General features: G+C 37.3%; 5 protein-coding genes and 1 non-coding gene across 11 annotated transcripts in view; 3 read left to right on the forward strand and 3 right to left on the reverse strand.

The window, feature by feature from the left end:
- The window catches only part of LOC126924336 (colorectal mutant cancer protein), a 59225-nt gene extending 53710 nt beyond the window's left edge, over window positions 1-5515 (forward strand). For all 3 annotated transcript variants that reach the window (XM_050738691.1, XM_050738692.1, XM_050738693.1), the window contains 11 exons: window positions 218-479; window positions 1020-1168; window positions 1413-1634; window positions 1972-2160; window positions 2442-2632; window positions 2999-3265; window positions 3327-3522; window positions 3594-3785; window positions 3862-4049; window positions 4120-4222; window positions 4972-5515. In XM_050738691.1, the coding sequence (XP_050594648.1) occupies window positions 218-479; window positions 1020-1168; window positions 1413-1634; window positions 1972-2160; window positions 2442-2632; window positions 2999-3265; window positions 3327-3522; window positions 3594-3785; window positions 3862-4049; window positions 4120-4222; window positions 4972-5082 (2070 nt within the window). In that variant the 3' untranslated portion in view covers window positions 5083-5515. The remainder of the gene's footprint in view (window positions 1-217; window positions 480-1019; window positions 1169-1412; window positions 1635-1971; window positions 2161-2441; window positions 2633-2998; window positions 3266-3326; window positions 3523-3593; window positions 3786-3861; window positions 4050-4119; window positions 4223-4971) is intronic.
- LOC126924348 (small integral membrane protein 4) lies at window positions 4283-4886 on the reverse strand. The gene is made up of 2 exons (XM_050738718.1): window positions 4481-4886; window positions 4283-4380 (listed from the first exon to the last, which is right to left on the reverse strand). The coding sequence occupies exon 1, from the start codon at window positions 4869-4871 to the stop codon at window positions 4533-4535; it is 339 nt and encodes a 112-aa protein (XP_050594675.1). The 5' UTR covers window positions 4872-4886; the 3' UTR covers window positions 4283-4380; window positions 4481-4532.
- Window positions 5516-5665: 150 nt separating the features above from the next.
- On the reverse strand, window positions 5666-5873 carry LOC126924350 (protein brawnin). The gene has a single exon (XM_050738720.1). The coding sequence runs from the start codon at window positions 5871-5873 to the stop codon at window positions 5700-5702; it is 174 nt and encodes a 57-aa protein (XP_050594677.1). The 3' UTR covers window positions 5666-5699.
- Window positions 5666-7376, reverse strand: LOC126924344 (pre-mRNA-splicing factor SPF27). 4 transcript variants are annotated; one of them, XR_007713489.1, is made up of 5 exons: window positions 7214-7376; window positions 6814-7079; window positions 6284-6689; window positions 6121-6199; window positions 5839-5885 (listed from the first exon to the last, which is right to left on the reverse strand). XR_007713489.1 is itself a non-coding variant. In XM_050738711.1 (4 exons), the coding sequence occupies exons 1-3, from the start codon at window positions 7286-7288 to the stop codon at window positions 6287-6289; spliced, it is 744 nt and encodes a 247-aa protein (XP_050594668.1). In that variant the 5' UTR covers window positions 7289-7376; the 3' UTR covers window positions 5666-5885; window positions 6284-6286. The 4 variants fall into 4 exon arrangements, 3 of the variants coding, with proteins under 3 accessions (XP_050594668.1, XP_050594666.1, XP_050594667.1); XM_050738711.1 differs by lacking the exon at window positions 6121-6199 and having other exon boundaries at window positions 5666-5885; XM_050738709.1 differs by lacking the exon at window positions 5839-5885 and having other exon boundaries at window positions 6066-6199.
- A 279-nt stretch (window positions 7377-7655) lies between these two features.
- Window positions 7656-10442, forward strand: LOC126923968 (60S ribosomal protein L4). The gene is made up of 8 exons (XM_050737947.1): window positions 7656-7766; window positions 8222-8399; window positions 8484-8729; window positions 8924-9048; window positions 9273-9371; window positions 9451-9726; window positions 9916-10071; window positions 10146-10442. Exons 1-8 carry the CDS (start codon window positions 7764-7766, stop codon window positions 10365-10367), a joined length of 1305 nt encoding a protein of 434 aa, XP_050593904.1. The 5' UTR covers window positions 7656-7763; the 3' UTR covers window positions 10368-10442.
- Window positions 8783-8854, forward strand: LOC126924636 (small nucleolar RNA U18). Its single transcript, XR_007713620.1, has one exon. It is a non-coding gene; the product is annotated as a small nucleolar RNA U18 (small nucleolar RNA).
- Window positions 10443-10781: the final 339 nt, after the last annotated feature.

Genomic DNA, 10781 nt, shown 5'->3' on the forward strand with positions numbered 1-10781 from the left:
TTCAGATCTACCGTCTCGTCCCACGAAATTACATCAAATTTGGTCTCAAAGAGCAAGCCTCTTTTCGAATACAAAAGTCCAATTCCGAATACAAAGTTCCAACATCCCTCTAGCACCCTGAAAGCTTTCTGTCCAACAAAACCAAAACAACGAAGAAATTTCATCAGCGATGAAATATGGTCGATGATTGATCCGAGGGTGGTCGATTCTGTTGCAGCTGCATGCGGCCGCGTTATCATCGCTGCGGTCCGAGGTAGCCGAGTTGAATTCAAGGCTGGTGGCGGCGACACGAGCCAGGGAGGCGACCGAGGCGGCTCTGGTCCGCGCGGAGGTTCAAGCCGCGCGAGCGGAACAGAGGGCAGAGCAGCAAGCGGCGAGGCACGAGGAGAGGCTGACCGAGTTGCATTCCGTGATCGCCGAGCTCGGCAGGCAGCTCGAGAGGCATCGCGCTACCGTAATTGCCGAGGAGGATGAGTCCGGTAAGGGAGAGAACAAAACGACCGATTCCGTAAATCTGTGCACGGTGCTCGGTCTCTGCCTCCCTCCGACAGAGATTTATGGACCGAGGCCGTTTGATGTTTTAACGCGTTCCCCGCTGGGAAGCCGCTTCGCCGTTCGTTTCACGGTGTCCAACGACGTCGCCAAAATTCCAGATTCTTCGTGCAGATTTATATTTCTCCCGATCATGGTGTGTCCGTTTTATATTGTATTTTACAGTAACTTGTTGGGTCTGGGTAACTTTGGCCAATTGAATATTTTCTTCTTGTGAGTTATTAGGTTGTTGAGTAAGTTGGAAAACACGATGGCATTTATACGCCTTGCGTGGTACGTGTTTTATGATGAGTCGTATAGAGATAAATTAGCAAAATAATTCGAGGAGATTTCTTCGTAAAACGACCAATCGAATAGATTGTAGCGCAAGTTTTAATTCGCCGTTTCCATTGATGATTATAGCAGCTCTTAAACGCTTCGTTCGAAGACTTTGTTCTGTTTCGTTTGACCCTTTCCTATCAATTTAGAAATAGAGACAAGCAGAGACGCGGAGGGGTCAATCACTAACCCGGTGGAAGAGAGCGAAGGTGGAGGTGACATTCAGGGTGATGGAGATCGTACATTGGGAGATGCCGATTCCAGCTGCTGCGAGGACATCGAGCCACGCACCGCCGAGGTATGTCTGTCAAAGGATTACAAACTTGTTCGGTGAAACTTAGAAGGTAGTAGCGTAATTGTCTGGAAAGTCTGGGAAACGCGTTTAAGATTTTGCAAACTGTAAAATGTTCGTAGCAGACGTAGAACTTTCAAACTATGCAAAATAGACTCGAAATCGAATCGGAAGAAGTTCCTTAACTCGGACGAGTTGCTAAATCTTGCGCGTGATATAGTCGCGATTAAACGATCATTTACATCGACAGAATGGAAGAGAACAGCTAGACAGTCCGGCGGCGTTACCAACACCGGAGCCAACACAACAGGCGGCCTCGTGCCAAAGCGTGGCCGTGGCAGCGTTACAAGAAGAGGTCACAGCCCTTCGAGCGGAGATCGCGAGCTTACAGGCTCAGCTGGCTAATTTCAAGAATCAGGCTAGCAATCAGAGGCAACAGGCTGGCAGCGAGTCGCCCCGCAGAGAAATACGAGTGGGTAGCACAATCCGACCTATTGTAACGTGCTGCAAAATACGCGCACCCTCCGCATGGTCTCGACGTATAGAGACGTTATACGATGTTACAGTTTTGCAACGAGCTGAACTGAGTTTTCGTCCGCGATGAAAAGAAGATCGTTCTTTTCATCTCGATGCACCCGAAATGCATTTTCCTCCTCCCCCTTTGGAACGAACCGTTGAATGGCGAACGAATTTTTTGCACAGTTACCCCCGTGCTTTGGCCAGCCTTTGATCAGCCCAACACTTTCACAAAAATATTTATCAACCCTTCCGACTGTAATGTTCTCCTCGTGCTCCTTTGATTTCCGCAGACAAGAGGCAACACCAGTTCGCCGGAACCTTTGAGTGCACCTTGCTCGCCACTCTTGCCACCCCTGCAGACACCGCCGACAAAGAGCGTAACGAGGGAGGAAGCTCCGGTTCTTAAAATAGCCGAGAGGGTAAGACTCAGGAGGACCGACGAGAGGCACATCACAGGACCTGATATTACCAACCTGGGGGTACGTTATCGTCTCTGGTTGTTCGTGCTTTTCACTCTTAGCTTGTAGTTACAATGGTCTCGTTCTTTGACGAATACAGCCAGGACAATCAGATGCAACCCCGTTTATAAATATCAGCACACCTGATAATATCATACGAAGCGCGATAATCGATCCGAATTAGCAGGAAATGGATTGACCCATCAAAATTCGTGATCTAAAATACACGATAAAAATTGACAGAAACTGTTTGCAAGAGTTATAGAAAAATAACGAATTTGTTTCTGTTTCCATTTAAATAGGTATGTTCCACGATGGTGGCTGAACATCTGGTCTCGGACCTTTTGGAGCACTCGAATCTTCAGGAATTGAATGGATCCGAGAAACAGTTCGAAGTGGAGACGGAAAGGTTAAATAGCAGGTTGGAACACGCGCGAGCAAATAACGCTGTCCTTGCGTTGACTTTGCACGAGAGTAAGGCGCAATGTGACAGGTATTTTTGTGTTCCAATTGTGAAATACAAAGTATCGTTGGTAACATGGTGAAGCCGTAAACTAAAACATTAAGTAGGATTAGATATTAATTTAGCTGTAGCTAGGGCTAAATGCCAGATACCTATGTGTCAATTGTCGTTTAAAATTAAGATCATATTTATGTTTTTATCATAATGATAAAACATAAATGATAATGATAAACAAAGTATCTTACTTTGTATATTTAATACGTTTTGCACATTACATGCATTCTGCATATTTTTGTACTGTAGATATTTTGAATACTGATTGATTTTACAACTTCACCATGTGCCATTTACTATACAAGTATGTAAAAAATATGTATAAGCGTTTCTTTATTCCAGATTGAGTCTCCTAGTTGGAAAGTACGAGTCGAATGCAACCGCGTTGCGATTAGCGCTCTCCTATAGTGATCGCGCGATAGAGGCTTACGACGTCCTGGTAGCGTTACTAGAAAGCGAGATCGCTTTGTCGACAGAAAGAAACAGCATCACGATCGATAACAGAAGGGCTGCTGAACACGTAGCCTATCATGTGTTGAATAAATTGGAGAACGAATGTATGAATACTCTAAACGCACCGTGGGAAGATAGTATAGTTTTATCAGACGAGTGAGTACATTGCCAAATCTCGATGAGCTTGTAATTTTTCTTAATAATCTGGTATCTTCAGGTCTGAGGTGGCTTGGTCCGTGGAAGACGAGCAAAGACTCAGAAGGCACATTAGTAGACTCAAAGGAGAACGAGCCATGGTCAGATCGACTGTAGTGGAGTTAGAAAGTGTTCACGCTGAACCATTGAATTCAAAGAATACAATTTCCCTCGCCGAAGCCCGGAAATTAGATTTAGAAACAGCTGTACTTATGCAGGTCCGTCCGAGGCGACGATTAGCTTCGAATTCTTGGAAGTTCCAAAAATAAATGTAGTCAATTTCTTGCAGGAATTGATGGCTATGAGAGAGGACAAGGCGGAACTACGGGCACGAGTCTTCCTACTGGAAAAGGAACGAGCTACCATAGAATTGAAATTAAACGCACGTGATACGCAAATCGCAGCTCAGCATGCTGCTATCGAACATCTTCAGGGTCAGCTCAGCGATACAGAGGCCATGCTGGCTATGGCTACGAATAAAGTAAGTACATAATGGCTATTTAAAACAAAAATCTCTTTCTCGAGTTAATGATATATACGATATAAATTACGTATAGGATCGAGGTTTAAGCGATAACGAAAGCGAAGGCATAGAATCTGAGTTGATAGAGGCACTAGGTCGAGAAGCTAGGCTAAAGGAACGTCTACAGGAATTAGTATCCACTTTAGACAAAGTTAATAAAAACTCTGAACTGAGGCATCAACAGTCTGCTGAGCTTGTTAACGATTTGAAAAGAGCTAATGGGTAATTGAATTATGTATAACGGTAGATTTACAATCGATCGAGAAATCTTATTTTTTAACTCTGTTTTTAGAGCTCTGGTACAAACTTTAGAGAAGTCTAAGAAAAAATATCAATCCAGATTAAAAAAGCTGGAGCAACAAATGTTGGGCATGGTGGAGAGACATGCTGCTCAGGTATGAACAAGCGTAAATGTGGTGTGTGATATAAAGGAAGTTAAGAAGAACTGCTAGATATCGTGTTTATACTTCTGTAAAACAATTTATTACACTTTGTACATGTTTTTGCATAAATTACATTCTTTGCATCTTCGTAATATTAGTCTTCAGAAGACCTATAAAAGTATAATGCATTATTAAAAGCTTCATCGCTGTGAAAGTCAGATATTGACGTGAAATGTTATATTCAAAAAATTTGTTATTGCAAATGCTCACATGCTCCATCTTTGTTCATTAATTTGTCACTACTATTTGCTACGATATACATTTATCTATTCACTTGTGCATTCATTTCTGCTAATCTTTGTTCAACTGCTTCTTCTATTCTTCTTCTTTTATATGTTCTATAGAAGTTAACCTCTCCGACATGCCAGTGTATCATAACGAACTCTAACAAACCACCCATTAAAAACATTATGGGTAAAAATCGAAATTCCCCTAAAGATTTTCCAGGCATTTTATTTAAAGTTCTCCTTATCGTTCTCTTTATGTTGAATTTTGGTAAGATCGGCATTTTTACAGTACACCGCACGCTGCCGCTTCTGCCATATGACTGTCGCCATCTTGTACTTTCAGTATCGAGCTGTCTGATTCTGCGCAGTTGCATTTTATCACCCTAATCAAAATTAGTGATGTAACATGTAACTAAACTACTTAGTTACAACTTTCAATTTTTTCTTTTTTTTACACGTATGATTAATTTATAGGTAAAATCTCTAAAACAACGGATAGCATTGCTAGAGGAGGAATCTACGGGATATAAAACAAATTTACCACTCCAATCACAGAGTTCTGGCGCCAGCGAGACATCATTATGACAATTTAGTGATTAATCGAAATCGATCAATACGGGCTCTACGAGTGTTTTTAAACTATCCTTCCCTTCGTTATAAAACGATCGAAACGGAGATAAAAATTTACGTATTTTTCTACACGAATAGTTGCCCAAGAATAATGCTTGATTATTCGCTTTTGTAATTATATATAAAAGAAAACAAGTACGAGTTAGTAGCTATCCTAACAAATGAAATTACAAGCTAGGCTTACAAAAAAATGCGCTGCTGACACATCAATGCAAGCAAACTATTTAAGAAAGTCCTCCAAGTATACTGTGAATTATAAATAATTGTTACATGATACTATATGTCATTTATAGACGATGATATTCATCTTGTAAATATGTATATTTCAAGCATTAAAGAAAAGCGTGATACGTGTAAACTATGATGAAATAAATTGTGCTTTATTAAATCTCGTATTGTGATTAAAATTTGAGTGTAACTTCAAGTTGCTGATTCATTTTTTAGTTTCGTTATTATTCTTTCCCTATCAATTTAACCTCACTTCTCCTTACAAAAGATCCTATTGTTTAATAGATTATTAAAACAATTGAAACATTAATAGCAGTAACCGAATCAATTTATTTAATTACATATTATTTATGATCTTGTAGTTCTGATAGTCTTTTCTGAAATTCCTCTTCTATCAAATCATTTAAATCGTCAAGGGGCCTGTATATAAGATGCACAACTTGCGAGCCAGACGCAATCGTAAGAGATGCTAACGAGGTAAAGGAAATAAATCGAGGCCATGACATACCATACGGCATTGTACGAATTACCTGTAAAAAGCAAATATAATTAAAATCTCTTAAATATTTACAGTATTTTATCTTTTTCGTATATTATATCGCAATATTAACCTCTTTCACACCACTTCGACGATATTTCAATACAAATAACGAAAGATTAATAATATTTTTAATAAATTAGCTTCTGCAGCACTTATTCATTGTTTATATTAACTTACTAGCCTAGGTTAATGTATTTATCCAGCAATAATTTATAAAATAATACCTTGTGTTCCTTGCGATATCGTATATAACTTTATGTAATATAACCTATTTCGGAAATGACAAATAGGATCGATAGTTTGCTGTGAATTTTAAATATAATCAATGTATTTAAATAATATCGTCACAATAAAATACAAAACATAATTAGTCACAATTTTATATACATTTTAAGGTTCTTGATTTTGTTGTTCTTGTTGATCCATTTTTGTTGCCATAACCTCAGTTGCGCTTTTCTCTGGAATATCAGGTTCTTCCTCGCCCGGCACATCATTGATTTCTACACCCTCACCCTTATTCATCATAGATTTCTGTATTTCTTCTTCTAAGTGAACACACGCTTGTTCAATCTCATAATTTTTTGACACTAGTCCTACCCATTGTGCTTCTAATGCCCTTAACTTTTCTCCACCTTGAGTTTGCATAGATTTTCTTTGCCAATTAACCTCTTGAATTCTTTTCCTTAATGCTTGTAGCTGTTTTTGAGCTTGACTTACTAGTTGTACTAATACTTCCAAATAAGATTTCCATGCTTCGCATCCATATTCCATCATTAACTCAAGATTACAAATTCTGCATTATTATTAAACATCACAATAATATATCAATTTAACATTATATCCTCATCACAATTTCGTAATTACTTAAATATTAAACAAAAATATAAAAAAAATATAATAGTAATCATAGTATTTACCTGGTAGCCTGATGTTCCAATTGTGCACTGCTATTTTTTACACTTTCATTCCACGCTGCAAGATCATTCATTTTACCTGGTGGAGGTGGAGGTAACTCATAGCGCTTCATACTGAGTACTTCCATAGGTAAACGGTTTTGCATTCGCTCAAATTCATGTTTCATCACCTCTGTCTCAAAAGCAGTAATATTTAATGATGGCAAATGTTCTAAATAGTTCTTTGTCGGTCTATAACGACGAGTTTCCTCTTCAACCATGGCCAAAGCCTAAAATATTTAATAACTACGTATGAATTCGTAATTTGTTTAATATGCTCATATAAACAGTATAACCTCAAAATCAATTGAATAATTATTTATAACAAAAGAATTATTATAAATAACAGAAAACTATTACTTACTGCTTCTCTAACTCCAGGTTCATCGTATCCTTGGTCAATATATGGTAATGCATCAACTATAACTTCTCCCGCCATTTAAAGAAATTGCACAAATAAACACTTTTGAATGTCAATGTACAATTGTAATTCTCTGACAGTTTAAATTTTGTATGACGTACTTCCGATTACACAAACTGCACTTAAGGACGTATCTGCACCAATCACAGTTCAACGTTTCTCGTCATACTATAATACTATTGATAGATGACTATGGAAACACAAATAATAAAATATAATTTCTACTATAAAAAAATTTGATTAAATGGAAATATTACAAATAAAAAATAAATTCTTTGTTATATGAGTATAAGTTAAATTTGTTATATATAGATATTTAGATAAAATAATGTAGACAATTGTAAACATAACTTAAGAATTGTTGAATTCTGAGCATGCGCGACTTTTGGTATGTAATTTCCGCTCGCGTCATTCTTCCTTTTTGGCCAGGTACGGCGTACAGGCTGCCTGGTTAGTTTGTTTGATGCGTGGAAAGTTATAAAAAGAACGCGAAATGGTAAGAAATCCTGCATTTTATTTGGAATTCATTAAAGGTTAATATTTTATATAATTTTATTGTTATATTTTGCAATAATTTCTAAGAATTTGGTCTTGAATTAAAGCTTGTACACAGTCCATAGTTGACCACGTGTAATGATTTGTAGCGTACAAACTTGCATAGCTTGGTTTTGATATATATTTAAATGTAACTTGTGACTTTATATATTTTCTTTTGCAATATTCTATTCAGTAGAATAAAGCAGTTTCACTACATATAGATATGTTTACAATGAATATGCGTGATTCCTATCTTTTAGTCCGCCATGTGCCGTCAATAGAAATCGTTTATAATTCTATCAGAACATGACATTTTTCACTTTACTTTTCTCTTTTTTTTTCAGAATTAATCTTAAGTTTATCGATAATTGTACGTAAATTTGTATCATTCTGATTTTTGTTTTTATCTTTTAGTCGTTATCAACGGCGCGACCGCTTGTTACGATATACACGGATAAAAATGAGTCGTCAGGCGATACGATTTCCCTGCCGGCTGTGTTTAAAGCACCTATTCGACCTGATATCGTGAATTTTGTTCACCAGCAAGTCTCTAAGAATAGTAGACAGCCATATTGTGTATCCAAAGAAGCTGGTGAGTATACACTGTTTTATGCTCGCTGTTTTTATCTTTTGAAGAACTAATTTGCAATTATTAAATGTAGGTTTGTTTTGTTAGGTCATCAAACCTCTGCCGAGTCATGGGGTACTGGACGTGCTGTAGCACGTATACCTCGTGTACGTGGTGGTGGTACTCATCGCTCTGGCCAAGGTGCTTTTGGTAACATGTGTAGAGGTGGACGCATGTTTGCTCCAACAAAGCCATGGAGACGCTGGCATCGTCGAATTAATGTTAACCAGAAAAGATACGCTCTTGTTTCTGCTATTGCTGCATCTGGTGTCCCAGCCCTTGTACAATCTAAGGGTAAATAGCATTCTCTGAGATAAAGTAATAAATCCTACTTTATATGCAATATTGTAATGATGAATATTTTTGGTCCGTGTTGCTGAAATGATGTTGATTATTTTAATAGCCATATGCTGATTTATGTAAATGTTCTAATATATGTAGCTTGCTTTGAAAAGGGTAATATATATATTATTTTTTTTAATGTTTAGGTCATATGATTCAAGAAGTTCCAGAATTTCCATTAGTAGTATCTGACAAAATTCAGGAATATAACAAGACTAAACAAGCTGTTATCTTCCTGAGACGTATCAAGGCATGGAATGATATTCAAAAAGTAAATATACTTTCAAAATATGTATCTTTGCACCGTAGAATGTCCGCATCTTCATTAAAACAATTTTAATTTAGGTGCCCCTATCAGGTGCTAAATAAATACGGTTATTATAGGCGTTCTAGACTAGCTGAATTAATTGCTAGGATGGGGTATTTTTAATCGAACAGATTCAATTAAAATTTACTAATTTAGGAGAAACTAATATACTTTCGTTTTATTAATAGGTTTACAAGTCTCAACGTTTCCGTGCTGGCAAAGGTAAAATGCGTAACCGTAGACGCATTCAACGACGTGGACCTCTGATTGTATATGGTCAAGATCAGGTATACAAATAACTAAAAAATGATAATTAATTATTTTTCCAAGATTAAAATGCTAATATTCGTCATCATATATTTTTAGGGTATTCGTAAGGCATTCCGTAACATTCCTGGTGTTGATCTTATGAATATTAACAAAATGAACTTGCTTAAATTGGCGCCTGGTGGCCACGTTGGACGTTTTGTAATCTGGACAAAATCTGCCTTTGAGAAGTTAGATGCTCTTTACGGAACTTGGCGCAAAGAATCCCAACTTAAGGCCGATTATAACTTACCCTATCCGAAAATGGCGAACACGGATTTGTCGAGACTCCTGAAATCTCAAGAAATTCGTAAAGTTCTGAGGGCACCAAGGCATGTAGATTTACGTTTTATTATACATTTTCAACGAATACATATCTTACTCGTGATGAATTTTATGGTCCGTGTTACTGATTGACAGTGATTATAATTTTTTACCATTCCTGATGTTCGGTGCTTATAAATATTTTATAATTATGTCGCTTACGGTGTATTTGCTCAAGATAAATCTTGAATTTGTAGGAAGAAGGTGGTCCGTAGTGTCAAGAAATTGAACCCATTGACCAACACGCGTGCTATGTTACGTCTCAATCCATATGCGGCTGTTCTGAAACGTGCTGCAATTTTAACAGCAAAGAAACGTCAGCAAGAGAGAGATCTTGCTCTAGCAGAGAAGCGTGGAGTAAGTTTAATGTTAAATTGAATAATATTCGTTTAATATATGCAGATTCTAACGAAAATATTTCACATTTACAGGTCAAGCTGCCAAAGACTGCACCTGCTGTAAAGAGTAAACTACTCCGGGAAAGACGCGCGAAACAACTTTTAAAATGGAGAGAAGTGTTAAAAAAGAAGCCCGCGGGCGTGAGATCATCTACTGTTGTCGAGCCGAAACCTAGGAAGATATCAAAGCGAATTCAAAGGGCTATTGCAAAAACTCACCCTGAAAAGAAAGACACACTTTTTAAAACGAAATAAATTTTTATCAACATTTGTTGTTGACCCATGAACTTCATTTGCTTTGAATAAAATATGGGAAAACAACTATAGGAAGATCAGCTTTGTAATTGATGTAACTATATTTCCTACCTTTGACGCAGTTTTATTTGTTTAAGTAAAAGCATACAAGTAATATGATATTATAAAACATAGATACACACGATATTATTATATATGTTTCTTTTTAACAGGAGCTCGCATAAAAATCGTGTTGTTACATATTTCGATCGACACTTCCTTCGCATTTGCTTCAGGCGGTATTAAGAAGTTTATATTCCTAACATTCGATAGTTCTTCTGAACTATGCAATTTTATGTTTAACATATTCTCAGTTGCCAAAGTAGCTGTTCCTATTTTTAATCCCTCCGTCTTCATTTCTGCCTGTAAATACGC

Source organism: Bombus affinis, chromosome 14, assembly GCF_024516045.1.
Source record: "Bombus affinis isolate iyBomAffi1 chromosome 14, iyBomAffi1.2, whole genome shotgun sequence".
NCBI classification, from domain to species: Eukaryota; Metazoa; Arthropoda; class Insecta; order Hymenoptera; family Apidae; genus Bombus; species Bombus affinis.